Below are 21,245 nucleotides of genomic sequence, written 5' to 3'. Positions count from 1 at the left end.
ACTAGGCTATTCTAAGACATTTTTTTGTTTTGTAGTTATGATGCAAGGTGGAAGAGACTTAACAGTTCAGTCCTTTTCAGGTTTCGCAGGTTAGGGTTCATTCCCCAACTACAATGCTTTGTATCTCCAAAAACATTTGCTGATCAAAACTTTCTTTACGACAATATCCGTTTTGACTCGCTGAATAGGAGTTAAAATCAACTGTGGCTAACTACAGAAGAGAACAAATACAAAGAAAGGTAAGTCTTTCATCATTTAGTCCAATTTCAATAAAAGTTTCTGGTTATTAGGTAAAGAACGGAAAACTTTTACGAACCGATCGTGCGGCTTGCTTTATCAAGCTGTTAAATTGTTTCCCTTGCTGTCAGACGTTAATGTAAATATTCATAAGTTTAAGGTACAAAACGTGGTTTAGCCAAGCTTATGGTATTGCGTCTAGTGCACTCAATAAACGGAAAGAACGAGGATATATTTTTGCCAAACACGAGTTACAAGAAAGTGTTATTGGTGATCGCCAAGGTAACATTGTGGCATTTTTTTTAGCATTGAAAACGACGCCCGCCAAAAAGATGGAGAGCTGCAAAAACAGGTACTCTGATTTCTTTATAATGTTGTGTAAATGTAGGTAATTGCGGAGGAGGAAGTCGTTGTAGAGAGGTAGTCACAGTAAGAAAGTGGCCGTTGTACGGGGTAGCCTTTTTAAGGGAGGCTGCCGTTTAAAGCAGCTAACTTCCGTAGGGTAGAGGCCTTAGCATAGAGGGTCAACAGAATTTAGACCTTTAATACATTCTTCAAAATAAGGTCTTTAAGGTGGTGATATCAATTGTTGATATCATAATGCTTTTTGTCTCTGCAGAATGAAAGCGCGTCCATAATTCAGCGGGCGTGGCGCAGATTTAAATCCAAACTCAGTTTGGATTTGAAACTGCGCCACACGCCCTGAATTAAGCTAATGCGCAAAAGAGAGGAAGTTGAATTCAAGGTACTTTAATACAGAGTTACATGTAACCTTCGTAAGGTAGAGGTCTTAGCATAAAAGTTCTACATAATTTAGACCTTTAATACATTCTTCAAAATAAGGTCTTTAAGGTGGTGATATCAATTGTTGATATCATAATGCTTTTGGTCTTTGCAGAATGAAAGCGCGTCCATAATTCAGCTGGCGTGGCGCAGATTTAAATCCAAACTCAGTTTGGATTTGAATCTGCGCCACACGCACTGAATTAAGCTAATGCGCAAAAGAGAGGAAGTTGAATTCAAGGTACTTTAATATAGAGTTACATGGTAACCTTCGTAAGGTAGAGGTCTTAGCATAAAAGTTCTACATAATTTAGACCTTTAATACGTTCTTCAAAATAAGGTCTTTAAGGTGGTGATATCAATTGTTGATATCATAATGCTTTTGGTCTTTGCAGAATGAAAGCGCATCCATAATTCAGCTGGCGTAGCGCAGATTTAAATCCAAACTCAGTTTGGATTTGAATCTGCGCCACACGCACTGAATTAAGCTAATGCGCAAAAGAGAGGCAGTTGAATTCAAGGTACTTTAATACAGAGTTACATGGTAACCTTCGTAAGGTAGAGGTCTTAGCATAAAAGTTCTACATAATTTAGACCTTTAATACGTTCTTCAAAATAAGGTCTTTAAGGTGGTGATATCAATTGTTGATATCATAATGCTTTTGGTCTTTGCAGAATGAAAGCGCGTCCATAATTCAGCTGGCGTAGCGCAGATTTAAATCCAAACTCAGTTTGGATTTGAATCTGCGCCACACGCACTGAATTAAGCTAATGCTCAAAAGAGAAGAATTTGAATTCAAGGTACTTTGATTTAGAGTTACATGGTAACCTTCGTAAGGTAGAGGCCTTAGCATTGAAGTTGTACGGAGGTAGCCTTTTTAAGGGAGGCTGCCCTTTAAAGCGGCTAACCTCCGTAGAGTAGAGGCCTTAGCACAGAAGTTCTACAGAACTTAAACATTTATTACGTTCTTCAAAATAAGGTCTTTAAGATGGTGATATCAATTGTTGATACTATTGCAACTATTGTAGCCCCCGTATGGAAGGATTTAGACACGTCAACAGACCTGGTAAATCAGTTTCTCAGTTGGAGTATAAATAATCAGATGCTGTGTAATCCGAGTACTGAGGTGTAAAGAACTGAAGTTTAGAAAGAAGGAAAGTAGCGGCACACGCCATCAGTACGCTGCCATCAACAACATTCCTCAATGCGATAGCCTTGTATTGCTCGGTCTGATTTATCAGCCTAATTGTAAATTCAGCGAGCATGTTAGACGTAAGCTCACAAAAACTAACAAGTGTCTTCACATTTTCAGAACTCTACGAAAAGAACTCTTCAGCCAGAAGGAAATTGATCACTTATTTAAGACCCTAGGTCTTCTCATTCTCACTTATGGTCTCGCTGTGTATGGCGCTTCTGACTCTGATTTAAATGTTATACAACATTTTTTGGACAGGTGCCATGAGCGTCATTTTACCACTCAAACATTCAGCATTTTTAATCTTTTAGAACAGCAAGATAAATCCGTTTTCAAAAGAGCTATTGATAATCATACGCTAAGTGCGATCATTCCCAAAGAAAAAGAATTAGTATATATTTTGCGTACAAGGTGTCACCTTCCTCAGATAAAAACGGAGAGATTCAAGAAAACTTTTGTGAATAGACTTATTTTAAAATATAATCTAGTGTAGTATTATTCTATCTTATACTATTATTGTTTGTTATCGTGTATCATTTAATACTTTTTCATTGTAACTTAGGATATGTATTTTTTATCCTTTGATTGAATAGACTATTGGTATTATTATTATTATTATCATTATTATCATAATGCTTTTTGTCTCTGTAGATTGAAAGTGCGTCCATAATTCAGCGGGCATGGTGCAGATTCATATCCAAACTCAGTTTGGATATAAATCTGCGCCACGCACGCTGAATTAAGCTAAGGCGCAAAAGAGAAGAACTTAAATTCGAGGTACTTTGATATGGAATTTCATGGTAACCTTCGTAAGGTAGAGGCCTTAGCATAGAAGCTCTACAGAATTTAGGCCTTTAATACGTTCTTCAAAATAACGTTAATTCTTTTAGATGCTGATATCAATTGTTGATATCATGATGCTTTTTGTATCTGCAGAATGAAAGCGCGTCCATAATTCAGCGCGCTTGGCGCAGATTCAAATCCAAACTTGAATTGAAGGTACTTTGCTGTAGAGTTATATGGTGAATTAAGTCGTTTAGGTTTATCGTGCAATTTCAGTTATACAAAAAAGAGTAGGATTATTAACAAATAGCATTTAAAAGGAAAGGGGTTTCACAGGTTAACATCAACGATTGTTTTGAGTATACGGTGAATTCGCCCTCGCCTCAAGATGGGAGTCGCATATTTCACTCCATGTCCACCGGACTTAGTTCAACTTCTAATTCTTCAAAAGTGCTTATTTGTTCCCTATCGATTCCATGACCATCAATCTAGCTTCTGAGCCGCTATCTGTACCTTTTACAAAAATTTATAATCAGTCAGTTGAAACTGGAATAGTTCCTAATATTCTGAAAATTTCTCAGGTCACCCCAGTTTACAAAAATGGTGATGTCACTGACCCAGGTAACTACAGGCCTATTTCAACTCTCTTGCCTTTTAGTAAAGTGTTTGAAAGGATAATCTATAATCATCTTGACAGTTTCTTAGAAAAGCATAAAATTATGTATAAATATCAGTTTGGATTTAGGAAAGGATATTCAACTGAGCAGGCTATTCTAGAACTCACTGACACACTTAAGAAGGCCATGGAGAAAAAACTAGTCACCTGTGGTCTTATTCTTGATTTTTCCAAAGCATTTGACACCGGAAACCATAACATTCTTCTGTCTAAACTTTACCATTATGGAATACGTGGAATTCCTTTTAAATGGTTTGAAAACTATCTAAATGATCGGACTCAATTTGTCAAGATTCGTAATACCAAATCCAACTGTGAAACTATTACTTGTGGAATACCACAAGGATCAACCTTTGGTCCACTATTATTTCTGTTATATATTAATGACTTGCCTAACTGCTCTGTTAAGCTTTCCTTCAGAATCTTTGCTGATGATACAAATATTTCTTATACAAGTGCTAACTTAAAACACCTTGAATCTGTTATGAATGAGGAATTGAAATTAGTTTTTCAGTATTGTAACGCTAAGAAACTATCCACTAACCTAACTCTATGGTAATCTCATCCTCAACAATAGGTGGACATATACATATACACAAAATTGAGCGTAAATGTCAAATAAGTAGGTGTATTCATTGATCAAAATTTACATTGGGGACACCAAATCCAGCATATCAACAATAAATCAAGGAAAAATGTAGGAATTATTAATAAAATACGCTATTATGTAGATGTTCACACTCTAAAACATTTGTATTATTCTTTCATTTATCCGTATCTAACTTATGGTATAAAAAGCTGGGATAGTGCCAGTAAAACTAGATTACAGAAGCTCAAAACGAAACAATAAATGTGTACGCAGCATACCCTTTGCTCATAGCAGAGGTAAAGCTATGCCCTATGTCAATCTTTTCCAAATCCTCACATTCCAAAACATTTATAAATTTAAATTAGCTCTCTTTATACATAAAATTAAAAACGACCCCACAAACATCCCAACAATATTTTCTGGAACTCTTAAACTAGCTTCTGAGGTTCATACCCACAATACCAGATTTGCGACTAATTTCAATATTTACAGACCAAGAGCATGTAATAATTATGGTGCTACTACGTTTGCTTTTGTACCTTCAATTATCTGGGAATCTATCACCTGTGAATTAAAAAAACTCTCTTATAATTGTTTATACAAGCAATACAAAATGTATCTTATAAGTACTCAAACTTTTTTCTTGAGTCTAGTTTGCTTTTGTTTTTTACTGTTATGTAAATGCCTATAATGTACATGTTCATGCCAATTAATTGTCTGTGGCAGTGACCAACTCGAAAGCTTAAGCTACTTTGGTCACTGCGCACATTTTAGTTTTCACTACTTGTGTAATTTAGTTTGCCTATGTCTCTCCTTCTTGTGTACTTTAATGTAGAAATAATTATTTTGTAAATAGTGCAAAAAAGATAAAGATTGTTAAAGATTGTTGGAATATCATTACATTCACCGCCCTAATCGTTAGCAACAGTGATGCTTTTGTAAAGCATCCTAACCGAGACTAAACAAGCGAGGTACATAAGTTAAATAAGTTTTTCTAGCGTTCCTTGGCCCTTGGCGAAAGAGGAGTTTCAATGCATTTAGGACGCGCTTTAGTTGCTGTGCCATTGTGAGGATATAGCCATTGCAAGAAGGAGGCCGATTTGGCAAGGTGTCCTGTGTAGAAGGGGGGCCCTTCTGAAAAAGGTGGTCACTTTTAGGAAGGCAGCCAGTGTACGGAGGTGGTTGTGGGCGTGTGACGGAAGAAGAGACTTTTCCTAGAAAGTACACCTTCATCATGTACTTCAACATGGCGTGACGACTTTAAGATGCTAATATGTGTATGCTGATGTTATCAAAGTTGTTGTTGTCTTTGCAGAATAAATGCGCCGAGAGGATCCAAAACGCGTTTCGCCGCCGTAAACTCAAAATAGAAAAACGAAAAGAGTTCAAACTCAAGGTATGAGATTGTAGCGGTGATAAGTTCAGAGTTAGTTGGCAAATTTGATCATTTAACGTTATCGGGTGATTTTAGTTATAGTCTAGATCTGATACGTCAAAAAAGGTTCTTTCTCCGGTAAAAGGCATTATTTGTTCCCTATCGACTCCATGACCTTATCAGGGAAATGGGTTCACAATTCAACTTCATCAGTATATGATTGCTGCTTTTCTCCTGCATGACAGATCAGAGCAGTTGGATTGTTGCAGAAAGCTTGGACAGAACACCGAACCAAACGAAGGGTAATGATTTTTTAGCCCTAGTGTTTTGAATCTTTCTTATTTTTATCTGTAGCCTATGTTTAACCTTTTATGATAATGCCTATAAGTATAGAACGTAAATCGTGTACAATGTTGAAATGATCTTAAATTAGAATATTTCAAACTACAATCTTCTCCTCCCCCCTTAATACATATTTCGTATTCACGTGCGGCTCGCGTGTTATATAATCTAGCGAGATTTGAACTTGGCATTGGTAGTTGACGTGGTCAATTTCGTGAACTCTTAGTTTTTTTTTCTCTCAGTCTAAAAAAGATGCTTTAGCAAGCCTTCTGATTGGTTGATTTTCTGTAATGTCGGATACATTTATCACTTTGAATTGTTGGGGCTCCAGTTACGGATGCCGAGCATTCCTTTGCAAAACTTGCGCTGCCCGTATCACAATTCTACGCATTGAACAAATAAAATCAATGTTTTTTTTTTTTTCATGTTGCTCTTTGCAAAGATGTTTAGAAAAAGAAAAGGTGACAAGACGTCCATGTATCCTAACAAAATTCGTCGAGTAGAAAGTCTTTGGAGTGTCGATGATCATGATTTTAAGTACCTGGTAAGAATTCAAAAACTTGGGGAAGGAGGGTTTGGCGAGATAAGAGATTCTGTGAAGGTTAATATTGATATTAAATATACTCCGGTAATTACTCAGGAGATTGAAGATATGCACGCCCTCTGATAGACCTTTATAGAATGATTATTTTCAAATTTGACTCATGGCTCAGTCAATTTTCAATTTTTTAATGTCTTGGGGGAAGAAGGTTACCACGATCGATACTGAGTCGTTCGTCGTTTGGAGGACTGGGGACACCGGAAGTAAAGATTTTGTTAAGGACCAACTCAAAACAATGCGACAAATGTTTAAAAAGAAAACACACAACGCAAAACCAGCTGCCAATATACAAAGTGCAGCCAAGGAGTTCATGGTTGAATTAACGATAATAATAATACTAATAATAAGAGTCATTATCCATAGTCAGGTAGTCAAAACATACGTGTGACTTTACAAACATGACAAAACAATCTCATCAATAATTTAAGATCAAGCACAATTAAATAAAATTAAAAAGACACCTATTAATAAAGAATCTTTTAAAGCAAGCTGTTTTAACAGCAGGTAAAATAAAAGCATGTCCTTTTTTTCTCAAAAATCTCTGTTTCTTAGGAGTTAAGACCAATGTCCTGAAGTGAAATTGTTTCATTGCCGATTGTAAACTATTGTAAATGATCTTAAAAGCCTTCAGGAGGCATGTTAACCCGTTACACATAAAAATCAATGGCATATTTTTCATACTGATCTCTTTACATTACTGATATAGAGAATATTATGGAATAATCAAGAGCTTCCTTAGTTGGCAATCATCCCCTTTAATCTCACAGCCTATGTATGGTTTGTCTGGCGAAAAATTAGAAGCTGGTCACTCTTAGAGTTTGAAGTGATCCTTTTTTTTTTCAGAGTGGGTGCACATTGCTAGACCAAATATAAAGAACTCTTTCTCTTTGCAACTTCCACCAATCTTTCATGAATAACATGTACGGAGTGCATCTCTTTGGTTGTTTTAACTAAATTATTAAACGTATAATCCAATGGAGGCATTCAAATGTCTCTTAGTGACCGGTAAACACCTTACAAATAAGATCATCAATGGTTCTTGAAATCTTCATCTAAAAGTTAAAATTTAATGCTTTGAGGGACCTGGGATTTCTTTATTTTAAGATGAGCCAATAAATCGGTCAGATATTTATCTTTAAAACTAAGTTTATTGCAACCATTTCCAAATTCCAATGAATGAAAAATGGGGACAAAAGCCTGAATTTACTAAAACGAGGCTTAGAATTTTACAATAGATGAGTATCACGATAGGGAAAGAGGGTTTTTTTCGTGGGAGGTAAATGTTCAGAATGTTTGACCAAAACTTCCACTCAACGCTGATTTTTGTTTTCCTAGGAGCCCCACTGGAATATTCCAGGTTTTTGAGCTCAGCGGACAAACATTCACGCGTTCGTTTATTCATTTCTGTTTCTAGCGCGCGCTTAAAAGATGAAAGGTGCTTTTATGACGCAACCCAATTATAAATCAGAGTCGCGAAAAAAAAAAACTAGATGCCAAGATGGTTTTCGTTACCCACTGGATTAGTTTGTTTACCTTTGCGAGTATTGTGGAATATTTATGGCCAACTACAGAGAACAAATGCGAAGAAAGGTAACTCTTTTATCATTTAGTCCAATAACGATAAAAGTTTCGGGTTTTTAGGAAAAGAACGGAAAACTTTTACGAATCGATTGTGCGGCTTGCTTTATCAAACTGTTAAATTGTTTCCCTTGCTACCAGATGTTAAAATAAATATTTAAAAGTTCAAGGTCAAACGAGTGTTGTAGCCAACTTAAGGTATTGAATGGCTAGTGCATCCAATAAACGGAAAGAACAAGGATGTATTTTTGCCAAACTTGAGTTACAATAAAGTATTATTGGTGATCGCCATTGTAACATTGTGACAATTTTTTTAGTATTGAAAAAGACGCCCGCCAAAAAGATAGAGAGCTGCAAAGACAGGTACTCTGATTTCTTTATAATGTTGTGTAAACGTAACTGATTGCAGAGGATGTGGTCGTTGTAGAGAGGTAGTCAGAGTAAAAAAGTGGCCGTTGTACGGCGGTAGCCTTTTTAAGGGAGGCTGCCATTTAAAGCGGCTAACCTCCGTAGGGTAGAGGCCTTAGCATAGAAGTTTTACAGAATTTAGACCTTTATTACGTCTTCAAAATAAGGTTAATTCTTTTAGATGCTGATATCATTTGTTGATATCATGATGCTTTTTATATCTGCAGAATGAAAGCGCCTCCATAATTCAGCAGGCTTGGCACAGATTCAAATGCAAACTTGAATTTAAGGTACTTTGATATAGAGTTACCTGGTGAATTAAGTCGTATACGGTTATCGTGCAATTTCAGTTATACATAAAAGAGTAGGATTAAAAATAAATAGGATTTAAAAAGGAAGAGATTTCACAAGTTAACATCAACAATTCTTTTGAGTAGTATACGGTGAATTCGCACTTGCCTCAAATTGGGAGTCACATATTTCACTCCATGTCCACAGGGCTTAGTTCAACTTTTAATTCTTCAAAAGTGCTTATGGTGGAATATCACCACATTCACCACCCTAACCCTAAGCAATACTGATGCTTTTGTAAAGCATCCGAACAGAGACTAAACAAGCAACGTACAGAAGCTAAATCAGTTTTTCTAGCGTTCCTTGGCCCTTTGCGAGAGAAGAATTTCAATGCATTTAGGACGCGCTATAGTTGCTGTGCCATTGTGAGGATGTGGCCATTGTAAGAAGGAGGCCGATGTCCTGTGTAAAGAGGTGGCCCTTCTAAAAAGGTGGTCACCTTTAGGAAGGCAGCCAGTGTACGGAGGTGACCGTTGTGGGTGGGTGACTGCAGAAGAGACGTGTCGTAGAAAGTAAACCTTTATTCTTCAACATGGCGTAACGACTTTAAGATGCTGATATGTGTATGCTGATGTTATCAAAATTGTTGTTGTCTTTGCAGAATAAATGCGCCGAGAGAATCCAAAAGGCGTTTCGCCGCCGTAAACTTAAAATAAAAAAACGAGAAGAGCTCAAACTCAAGGTATGAGATAGTAATGGCAATAGGTACAGAGTTAGTTCACAAATTTGATCGTTTAACTTAATCGGGCGATTTTAATTTAGTTATTATCTAGATTTGATCCAAGAAGAATAGCTTTTTTTAAGAGGCATTATTTGTTCCCTTTCGACACCATGATCTTATCAGAGAATTGGGTTCAGAATTTAAATTCATCAGTATATGACTGCTGCTTTTCTTTTGACAGATCAGAGCAGTTGGATTGTTGCAGAAAGCTTGGAGGGAACACCGAACCAAACGAAGGGTGATGATCTTTAGCATTAGTGTTTTAAATTTTTCTTATTTTATCTGTGGTCCATGTGTAACCTTTTATGATGATGCCTATAAGCAAAGAACGCAAATCGTGCACAATGTTGAAATGATCTTAAATTAGAATATTTCAAACTACAATCTTCGTCTCCCCCCTTAATATATATTTCGTATTCACGTGCGGCTCGCGTGTTATATAATCTAGCGAGATTTGAACTTGGCATTGGTAGTTGAAGTGGACAATTTCGTGTACTTTTCTTAACTTAATTTTTTTTCTTAGTCTAGAAGAGATGATTTAGCGAGCCTTTTGATTGGTTGATTTTCTGTAATATCGGATACATTTATCAGTATTAAATGTTGGGGCTTCGATCATGGATGCCGAACATTCCTTTGCAAAACTCACTTCACCCGTACCACAATTCTACGCATTGAACAAATAAAATCAGTTTTTTTTTCATGTTGCTTTTTGCAAAGATGTGTAGAAAAAGAAAAGGCGAGAACACGTCCATGTATCCTGACAAAATTCGTCGAGTAGAAAGTCTTTGGAGTGTTGATGATCGTGATTTTAAGTACCTGGTGAAGGTTCAAAAACTTGGGGAAGGAGGGTTTGGCGAGGTAGGAGATTCTGTGGAGGTTAATATTGATATTAAATATACCCCGGTAATTACTCAGGAGATTGAAGATACACACTCCCTTTGATAGGCCCTTATAAATTGATTATTTTCAAATTCGACTCATGGCTCAGTCTATTTTCAATTTTTTAATGTCTTGGGGGAAGAAGGTTACCACAATCGATACTGAGTCGTGCGTCGTTTAGAGGACTGGGGACACCGGAAGTAAAGATTTTGTTAAGGACCAATTCGAAACAATGCGACAAATGTTTAAAAAAAAAAAAAAAACACAACGCAAACCAGCTGCCAATATACAAAGTGCAGCCAAGGAGTTGAGACATCATGGTTGAATTAACGATTGAATTAACGTCGCAATAAACTGTTCAAAGTACTGCTAAGTAGAGTCTTTGATGCTTTTCTATCTTCTTCATATTTTAGGTCTCGCAATATTACTGCCGACAAACGCAGGCACATTACGCAGTTAAAAGCTTTTTCAAGAAGAATGCTGAACATACCTCAATGACATTGAAAGAAACGCTCATTCTCCTCCGCTTGGCTGGGAACTCCAGCATAACTCTGTTATGCCGGGCGTTTACCATTAGTGTGAGTGTTTAAGAAACGTTATTAAGAATACATGCAGAATGTTGGCTGCAGGGGGAGAAAAAACACGTTCATATTTAGGAATGTTTACCTGGTGTGGCCATAGAGCTTCGTACATAGCACCAGTGGAGTACTCAGGGAGCTCGAGGCAAAAATAATGGTACCGAAGGCTTCTTTACTGATTTTTAATTGAATGCAAGTTGAGCTTGTTACTATCTCAGTCAGTTTTTGTTTGCTAACGAATAGTTAACTATTTACTATCTTTTGGAGGGGGTCTTCAAAGGATTTTGGGGGATGTACATGGTCAGTTTTCAGGGGGAACGAAGAGGGGATCAGTGGTCTTCAACAGAGTACAAAGGAGGAGTTATAGAAAATTGATTGCCAATTAACTTCTAATGAAGAAGGATCATAATCATAATAATCACAGCTGTAACGCTGATGTTATTATACTAATTTGAATAACTTTGTTTTACAGCTCACAGAAACAGCCCTAGCGCTGGAGCTTGTTACCGGCGGTGATTTAGCTGGAGTTCTCAAAGCGGAGGGAGGAAGAGTGAGCGAACAACGCGCCAGGTAAGTTTTGTATGAACAGAGATTTTACGCCTGGATAAGGAAAAGGCCTGACTTTCCTGGAAGGATTTAAAATTGATATCCTAGTTGCCACTCATGCTCATTGCATCTTTGTGAATCTGTCGGTTTTTTTCTATACTGCTGTCAATACACTCATTCTTGAGTTTGTAGACCTGCAGTTGCTCACTTTCTTTTGACTGAGCCCAAATTAGAACTTAGTAAGTAACCTAAGAGTATTCATACGTCAACGTCTGGTATTTCAGGTGTTACGCCGTCGATATCGGTCAGGGATTGAAATATTTGTATTCGAAAAACGTCATCCACAGGTATGTTTGTGGCATAATGTATATTATTAAAAACTGGATCATTGGATAATGTAATTCAAGACTTTTTATTGGCTTAGCCATTATGGTATATACCATAATCTACAAATATGGTAAGCGTACGCGTCAGCTTAAAATCAAAAGGGAGCTAAAAAATCCGGTTTCTTCTTACAAAATAATAATTTCTTAACGGCGTTTTTAATAAAACAATTATTCCACTCGCGCTTGTTAGATATGAGATGATTATAGCCAACTCGGCGCTACGCGCCTCGTTGGCTATCTATCATCTCATATCCAACAAGCGCGAGTGGAATAATTGTTAATGATATTGTCTTATTCCGAAGGAAATTTGCTGTTTTCCTCAGTGTCTTGGAGCCTTGTGTAAAACAACACAGACTATTTAAATGAACTTTTCTGTCAAACCAGCTGTCTCGATGGAAAGCGGCTGCCGAAACATAATGTGGCACTTATTTTTAAAACGAAGGCGCTACAATTGACATGAAGTTTGTGGGATCAGAATCGAGAGAGAAGGGACAGAAGATAATTTTTTGCTTTTGTAACAGAACAATCGATGTAAATTGCTCCTAATGTAAAGGAATATACTCGAAAGATGAGTGAAACAAGTTTTTGCAAACTTCTTTTCATCAGAGATATAAAACCGGCAAATATCCTGGTAACCTCAAATGGCCACCTTAAACTGTCAGACTTCGGTCTGAGCGAAGTTGTCGCCTTTACCGTGACTGGCGCATGTGGAACTTTTTCGTATATGGCTCCTGAGGTACAAGACACTGTAGACTAGAAGTTCACCTCGCTAAGTCCTCGTTAAAATGGCTAAGTATTTTTTCACTACTTTTTTATCTTGTCCGAAAAAATGGCTGTGAGTTGTGTTTTTCTCAATTCTCCATTGAAGATAAAATCACCATAGCGACGATGATATCTCCTGCCCTCAGTTTTAGAAAAAAAAAAATAGTAGGGGACCCTTGCTAGAAGATCTTGATAACGCCCTTATCATCACAAGGATTTTTTAAAACAGGTTCATGTAGTTGAATCCTTTTAATATAACATGACACCCTGAAAATAACGATCACAAAAATTGTTACAGTGTTAATGCGCTTTGTTTTTGCAATGCTGATAAACTGCACTCAATCTGTGTTACAGATGATAATAGGAGAGCCATATACTTATTCCGTAGACTGGTGGTCCTTTGGAGTGACTCTATTCCAGATGCTGATCGGTCAGGTTTGTACAAGTTATATTGCAACTAATTAAACTCAGACAGAACAAACTTGTTTGCAGCGCCAATTTAGTGATAATGACAGCAGCATTACACTCTCAACTTTTGAGTTCATTTTGAGACTATACGCAATAACTCGCCCTACGGAAGGACACAAATGCTTGTGAATCAAACTTTTGACAATTATGTAATCAGACTTGTCCATTATCTTTCGTCCCGTGGGAAGAGGACACCCTCCTATGGCACACATGGTAAGGGAAGCCAACCAAGAGGGGGGTCTATTTTAAGCTCCATTTCTTAAAAAAAAGGTTAAGCAACGGAGTACATTAAATGGACAATGAAAGGGGTTAGAAGTCATTCAACGAGGAATTTAGAAGGAAATTTGATGTTCGACAATTACGTATAAATCTTCAACCTATTTGAATGGTTTATAAACAGGTTTCAGTCCTTTGTACGTTTGTGAAATGAGTGAAAGCTGTAAATGACAGAGGATTATATTTTCGTATAAGCATACCTGCCCCCCTTCTCCCCTCTGCCTGCTCTAAGCTTATCTGGCTTTCACCTAAAACAGGGAGACATATACGCACAAAGCCTGATTATCAGAAGATTATTGATTGTGAAATGAGCAGTATGCTTGGAATGATAAATAAAATATTTTCTTTTTTCTGTTTATTTTCCTACATATCTACTTATCAGCTACCATTTTATGATGACCAAGAGAGAAATATGTTTGAAAACATCGTGTATACGACCCCTGACATCCCCGATTGGCTGGGAACTGAGGCCAGAGATTGTCTTTTAAAGGTCAGTAAACGAAACCCAAAGTTATGTGATTAAAGTAAGTCAATTTCTTCCTGGACAAAAGAGAAACGCAAACATTAATTGAACCTTTTTTTCACATTCACAGTGAAAGATGTGTTCATGAAAGATTGCGGATCACAATTATTCACGTAAATTAAAAGGACCCAATGTGCTTAGCGCAGAAACTAATAGAAACCCTTATCAGCAAAGTGTTTTTGAATAAGTATTTTTGGCAACTACCATAGATCGACATTCAACTAGTGAATAGTACAGTTCGCGTAGTATCTCAACTTTAACGAAAGAAATGTTTTATTTCTGTACAAGCAGCTTCTCCGAAAATGCCCAGCTGTTAGGCTTGGTGTTTACAATTACCATTTGCATCCGTTCTTCAGCGGAAAAGAACCCTTAGCAATTACATGTGCTTCATCGGCGCCAAATGCAACAGCAGAGAATGAGGTATGGTGACATCAGTATCAAGTAGATCTATAATTGAGTCTTTTTAGCTGTAAGAGGCTTCGTGGAAGATGATGCATCCCTACTGAAAATGTAGACGTGATTTCTCATGTTTTCTGCTTTATAACCTTAGCAGCGTTTGTTTTCTTTCGTTTTCTTTTATGGTCTCTCTGTTTTTTTTTTCTCACCTACGAAAATTGTACCAATGAAAAACCCTCGACAATCAAAATCTTTATAAGTAATCACTTGTGTATCGTCTTCGGACCAAGGATAATCTGGACCATCCACCAGGCTATCGAGCCAATTTTCCCCGCCAAATGATCGATTTACGTTCCTGTCGAGAAAGATTAGCTAAACTAAAAACGAGAACCTTGATGACGTTGCAAATGTTTTTACAGTACATCGTCTCCATCTGCTTTGTTCAATATTGTATCCGCGTCTTCTCTTCTTTTCTTTAGATTAACCCTATGTCTGGATTTTCCTTTCTACTGTCAGACGAAGAAAATGTCTTCATGGCGGTAAGTGTACATTTCCCGTTTTGAAAACTGAATAAAATCCTTTTCAAAGCCGGGTCATTATTTTGTTACCTCTCTAGGATCGATGGTTAGCCATAGTAATCGTTTTTATGCTTAATATGTGTTCATTGACACGACCTGACTCCCCGAGTGTTTTAAACGAAGTGGTAAATCAAACAACAACAAACATATGAAACATATGTATGAACTGCGGTTATGAAACGTATATATGCACGATCCTTCGCAGTAAAGCACTATTTGAGCAATAGTGAAAATCAGACCTGAAAAAAATTTCAGGCCTGTACGGGATTCAGTGGTTCGAATCCCGTACAGGCCTGAAATTTTTTTCAGGTCTGATTTTCACTATTGCTCAAATAGTGCTTTACTGCGAAGGATCGTGCATATATACGTTTCATAACCGCAGTTCATACATATGTTTCAAATGTTTGTTGTTGTTTGATTTATCATCTACGGGTTTATGTCGAATTAATTTGATGGCCTGCTCCCAGTTGGCTTGTTAGCTCAATTGGTAGAGCGCTGCACTAGTATCGCAGAGGTCAGTGGTTCGAATCCCGTACAGGCCTGAAATTTTTTTCAGGTCTGATTATCACTATTGCTCAAATAGTGCTTTACTGCGAAGGATCGTGCATATATACGAAGTGGTAAATGTTACGGGTCAGGAGCGCGGGAAAACAGCAAACAGTTCTCTGTTTGATTGGCTGATAGAGTAACACCAGTTTTCTTGGCAACAGATATTTTTAAGTCGCGATCTTTAGTTCACACAAAAATGTGGTGATAGCGTGGCCCTTCATGGGCATCGTATTATTTGGTTGCGAAAGTGGCAGATACTCTGGCCGAGCAGCTAGCAATCTAAACTGTGAGATCAAAAGGTGCGCGATCGATTCTTCGAGCCATGGTTGGGATGTTTTCCTTTAAGTTATTTCATTCACTCATAACTGAATCAATCCATCCAATAATTCAGCTTTTTAAATTGATATTGAATCAGTTCGTTTCTTTTTTGAAACTTGTCTCTTTTCCTTGTTCTAGGATGACACCTCTTCAGATTGATTATAAATGGTTTCGGATTTCCCAAACCTTTGTCAAAGTAGATGTGCAGTTATCAAAGTGAGTGAATGAGCAATTTGTTAAGAAAAAGGGGCCTCTTTAATGACTCTGAATTGATTCGAAAAGAGTCTGTTACCGTATATAAACCGCTGACCTATTTCCCCGCATGATAGCTCGACTGTTTAACCCTTCCCTCCCTGACATCAGTACGTATATTATCCATATCGTTTTCTATAAGCACTGACAAGGAGAATTTATATCGAGAATTGAACTGAAGGGAGTATAAGTTGGTCTGAGATCATAGGCGTGATTTAAAAATCGACCGAGCGACTGATGGATGGGTGAAATAAGAATGAAAGAATCCTTATGTTCTTAACAAAAACTGCATTGATCCTGATTGAAACCTAACTATAGCATTAGTTAGTGGCAACTCACAGAAGGTTTATTTTTACTAATCCCATTTTTTTTTTCATTTTTTACAGATATTCAACTGCAGCTAAATAAAATATATTTTGAATGGATCTGATTAATGCGTGTTTTTTGTTGATGCGTCCTTCTTATAACAGCTGACCGTCTTTCGCTAACCGTGTCGCTCACCTCTACTGACAGAGATGGCAATAGGGGGGTAAAATTCTATCTCCTCTTTTCGTATGTCAAAGTTTGATGATGTTGAGCGTTTTTCCAAAATCTCAAAAGAGCTGAATAACGTATGCTTACTCGCTAGGTTTTGGCGGGGAAAACGAATTTTGAGTCGTTGACATTCATGATTTTCTATTCTCTTGCTTCCAGGCGATGTTTTCCTGGCCGCTTTTCTTTTGCAGAACAACTTCTAAGAAATTTGTACACCCCCTAAATATTTTCGAAAAGTATTTTTCTTCATAAAAACTTTAGAAATAGGCATATGCCTTCGACGACAAGAAAGTGCTTCGGTTTTGAATGCCAGCTCCCTATTATTTTCGCAAATTTCGCTACTTTTTAAACCTAGTACACTTGAGCCCGCGATGTTGACCGCATACCTTTCACGTCATTCAGCTCTGTCGGGTAGGAGTACTTTCGGGGGCAGCCAAAGGAGCGTAAGAATGAGTCGTCTGTTATCAATCATTGGTTGTTTGTGTAATGGTGGACGTTTTAAGTCCTGTTGAAAGTTGGACTTCTCTAGCATTTCTTTGCGAGAATTGATAGACAAGAAAATAACTATTTGTCTCTGTGACATAAGTAGGAAAGTAGGATGGGTACTTGCCATCGACCCAGTGACATACATCGTGGTTCAACAGGAAGAAACAGAGACCTTAATTCCAAGAAGCTGACTTTTGTTATGGAACATGCAATCAAGTTGTATTTGAGGGAAATGGAGGTCTCCGTTCGCCAAACTTTCTTGAATTGGAAAGCACGCAGGAGTATTCACAAAATGAAATTATAAAACGAAAAGGTGATCTGATTGATTGGCTGACAAAGAATCGAATCCCAGTAACTGAGAGTTCGGAAGACAGTGGCGTATTGTGGGTAATGGGAGTTCTTCTGGTGGAACCTCCGTATGTTCTTGAAAGCTGTAGATGTAGCAATGAAATCGTGTTAGATCGCATTCAGAGGCTTATATGAGTAAGAAAAGATTGGGATTGACTAAAGATGCTCTTCAGAGATATTTGGAACCAAACATTGCTTCTATCGATGACTTGAAATCAGGAACTTTGCCGCTTGTGTTGCAGTAACGATGAGAGTCTGCTTGTAAGCTTAAGCAAACTAAGTTACAACTGACATGGTTAACTCTGCCATTTTGTGATAAAAACTTTGACACTTTTGAGAAACTCCATCTGAAATAGCCATCACCCAAAACCAATTTCCTGAAGTGAAATTGTTTCATTACCAATTGTAAACTACTGTAAATGATCTTAAAAGCCTTCAGGGGGCATATTAACCCGTTACACATAGACATCAAAAGGAATATTTTCCATACTGTCCCCTATACATTACTAATAGAGAGATTTTTTTCAACAATTAAGAGCTACCTTAGTTGGCAATCATTCCCTTTAATCTCACAGCCTATGTATGTTTTGTCTGGCGAAAAATTAGATGCTGACCACTCTTAGGGTTTGAAGGGAACCATTTTTTCAGAGTGGGTGCACATTGGGAGACCAAAAATAAAAAACTCTTTCTCTTTGCAACTTCCACCAAACTTTAATGAGTAACATTTATAGAGTATATCTCTTTGGTTGTTTTAACTAAGATATTTAAATTATAATCCAATAGAAGCATTCAAATGTCCCAGCTTAGTGACCGGGAAACACCTTACGCAAATAAGATCATCGAGATCTTCCGTCTAGAAGCTAAAATTACATGTTTTGAGGGATATGGAATTTTTTTATAGATGCGCCAATCGGTCAGATATTTATCTTTAAAATTGAGTTTATTGCTACCATTTCCAAATTCCAATGAATGAAAAATTGGGCCAAAAGCCTGTATTTACTAAAACAAGTCTTAGAATTTTATAATAGATGAGTATCACAATAGGGAAAGAGTTTCTTTCGTGGGAAGTAAATGTTCAGAATATTTCATCAAAACTTCCACTCAACGCTGATTTTTGTCTCCCCAGGAGCCCCACCGGAATATTCCATGTTTTTTAGCTCAGCAGTCAAACATTCACGCGTTCGTTTATTCATTTCTATTTCTAGCGCGCGCTTAAAAGATGAAAGGTAGATAGAGCGCTGGACTGTTGTGCGGGAGGTCGAGGGTTCGAGCCCCGGTCGGACCAACACTCAGGGTCTTAAAAATAATTGAGAAGAATTTGCTACCTTTCTATAACATCAAGAAATGGTTAGATATTCTAGTCTTCTCGGATAGGGACTAATAAATGGAGGTCCCGTCTCCTGCAGGGTTGGGGTAGGAGACGTTAATTTCCCACACACGAGATTACTGTGTGATGGATGTCCTCCCCTGGGGTGGGATGGGTGGGATATAGGGCGCACTTAATTTGGAGCCTCGCTCTGTTGTGCGACTCTCACCACACTCTGGTGAAAGTGATTAAATAAAGGTGTTACCAAGTGGACGTAAAGACAGCAGAGTGACAATAACTCTCAATAAAGAAACGACAACTTTGAGTTTAAATTTACAAGACATGTTTCGACATTCTCGTGTCTTGTTCAGTTGCAAATGAGCTTTTAACGGTTGTACATTTGAATTTATATTATGGTACGTTACAAATTACGTGTCAGGGCTTACGTTACAATTTGAATATTAAATACGCGAAAAATGTAAATAGCGCGCGCTTGACTAGACCAAAAAAAAAAACAAAACAAAACAAAAATAATAATAATATAAAAGACCAAGGAACAACATAATTAAAAGGAAAGAGACAATTCTAGATGCTTCAATTGCTGATAAAGAATAGGTTTTTCCTACTTAATATGAAATGGCTCTTTGATCTTAATTTGGTATTTTCAAGCGGCAGAATTTAAGATCGTGAAACATTCTCTATCACAAGAGTCAAGACAGGCCCTTGATGATTGCAGGTGCTTGTAAATATACGAAGTTTTGTCCGACAAGAGGTGCTCACGAACTCGTGTACAAATGTGGCGAGTAGCGGTCTCACCAATATAACTGGCATTACAGCCAGCACACGAAAATTTATAAACGACACGCGAACGTATACCTAGCGGTACTGAATCTTTCACACTGAACATGTTTCTGAGTTTAAACGTATTGAAGACAAACTTAACATCTAAATCAGCTCTACAATAACGTTTGAGTAGTTGTCTTAACTCAGTCTGAGCGATTTTTTGAAAACCGGACAACATAGGGAAGTTTTGCAGTAAATGGTTTGAACCCGGGGGTAACATGTAAAGGTGAAGTCTGATCATCCGGGTGAGTGTAGTCCTGAGAAGGACTGTTGTCGGCGGTAGTGACTGACGTTTCGACAACCTGTGCGGAAGTCATCATCAGAGTCAAGTGAATGATTGTTGTCAGTAGAATGTTCTTATTCCAGTTCGTGTGAAATGATCGGTTGGTTTTGCCGTGATGCTATTGGCTGTAAAACTCAAGTGACGTAAGTCGGTCGTGATTGGTCTGTTTCGATTTGTCGGTAAAGTTAGGTCGTTCTTTTTCGGTCGTTTGTGATGTTTATGTCGTGAATGAGTCGTTTCTATGGAGCGGGTAGTTGTTGACATCTGTTTAGGGGAATCTGTTCTGAGTTAGTAAACCAGTATTCCACTTCAATTGGCATTACAATGCACTGAGACTGCAATCCGACAATCTACCGACCCACTACCGCTACCGACAGACGACATTATGGACTTGCTAAACATTTGCCTAACGTCTACTTACTTTCAGTACAACGGTAAACACTACAAACAGTTACACGGCACTGCCATGGGGTCTCCAGTTTCTGTTGTTATAGCAGAAATTGTGATACAAAACATCGAGGAACGCGCCCTTTCGACTTGCCGACAAACGATACCGCTTTGGTTACGTTACGTTGACGACAGATTCACCGCCGTTCGACACGACGAAATTGACGCATTCCACCACCACCTTAATGAACAAAACACTGACATACAGTTTACCAGAGAAGTCGAAGAAAATGGCAAACTTCCTTTTCTAGACTGTCTGGTAAGCCACAACGACAACTCATTACGGACGACAGTTTACAGGAAACCGACACACACCGACAGATTACTAGACGAGTCATCCTACAACCCTACATCACACAAAGCCACAACTATCAGAACTCTAACACGACGCGCACAACTAGTATGCGACTCGACAGACAACTTATCCGACGAGAACAAATAGCTTCACCGTGTTTTTACGAAGAACAACTACAACAACGACTTCATCCGACGAAACACTCACCGACCCACTACCACTACCGAAACAAACGACACCGCAACCCCTACGACTACAGCAACCATACCGTACATAAAAGGCATGTCTGAAAACATCTCGCGCATCTTACTACCCTTCAATATCCGCGTCGCCCACAAACCCATCACCACACCAAGTCAGTTACTAACCAACGTTAAAGACAAAGACGAACCGAGGAACAGACAGGGAACGATTTATAAGATCAATTGTTCCGACTGCCAAGCCTCCTACATCGGTGAGACTGGCAGAAACCTCACAACAAGACTGACTGAACACAGACGGGCGACGAGGAAAGGTGATGTCAGCAATCACATTGCTGAACACCATCGACTT

The 21,245-nt window shown here is 38.0% G+C and overlaps 1 protein-coding gene and 1 pseudogene across 2 annotated transcripts; both read left to right on the top strand.

Moving 5' to 3' along the window:
* The first annotated feature begins 6,506 nt into the window (after positions 1-6,506).
* LOC111329070 (protein kinase C delta type-like) lies at positions 6,507-16,576 on the top strand. 2 transcript variants are annotated; one of them, XM_088725723.1, is made up of 16 exons: positions 6,507-6,525; positions 8,478-8,523; positions 8,796-8,858; positions 9,521-9,601; positions 9,822-9,878; positions 10,358-10,498; positions 10,933-11,097; positions 11,570-11,667; positions 11,928-11,990; positions 12,636-12,765; positions 13,146-13,226; positions 13,918-14,025; positions 14,350-14,478; positions 14,934-14,993; positions 16,038-16,115; positions 16,538-16,576. In XM_088725723.1, exons 1-15 carry the CDS (start codon positions 6,509-6,511, stop codon positions 16,056-16,058), a joined length of 1,260 nt encoding a protein of 419 aa, XP_088581849.1. In that variant the 5' UTR covers positions 6,507-6,508; the 3' UTR covers positions 16,059-16,115; positions 16,538-16,576. The 2 variants fall into 2 exon arrangements, with proteins under 2 accessions (XP_088581849.1, XP_088581848.1); XM_088725722.1 differs by lacking the exon at positions 6,507-6,525 and adding an exon at positions 7,397-8,172.
* Positions 16,577-17,171: 595 nt separating this feature from the next.
* LOC148729264 (gem-associated protein 6-like) lies at positions 17,172-17,675 on the top strand (annotated as a pseudogene).
* Positions 17,676-21,245: the final 3,570 nt, after the last annotated feature.

Source organism: Stylophora pistillata, chromosome 6, assembly GCF_964205215.1.
Source record: "Stylophora pistillata chromosome 6, jaStyPist1.2, whole genome shotgun sequence".
NCBI classification, from domain to species: Eukaryota; Metazoa; Cnidaria; class Anthozoa; order Scleractinia; family Pocilloporidae; genus Stylophora; species Stylophora pistillata.
The sequence above is the reverse complement of the archived record's forward strand: the minus strand, read 5'-3'. Positions and strand labels throughout refer to the sequence as shown.

Bases quoted from the DNA above. Each gene is read 5' to 3' on its own strand.
- LOC111329070 (XM_088725722.1), top strand. From the start codon at position 8,081: ATGGTTTTCGTTACCCACTGGATTAGTTTGTTTACCTTTGCGAGTATT. The intron at 8,524-8,795 runs GTACTCTGATTT...TTATATCTGCAG, and splicing joins ATAGAGAGCTGCAAAGACAG to AATGAAAGCGCCTCCATAAT. The intron at 8,859-9,520 runs GTACTTTGATAT...TTGTCTTTGCAG, and splicing joins AATGCAAACTTGAATTTAAG to AATAAATGCGCCGAGAGAAT.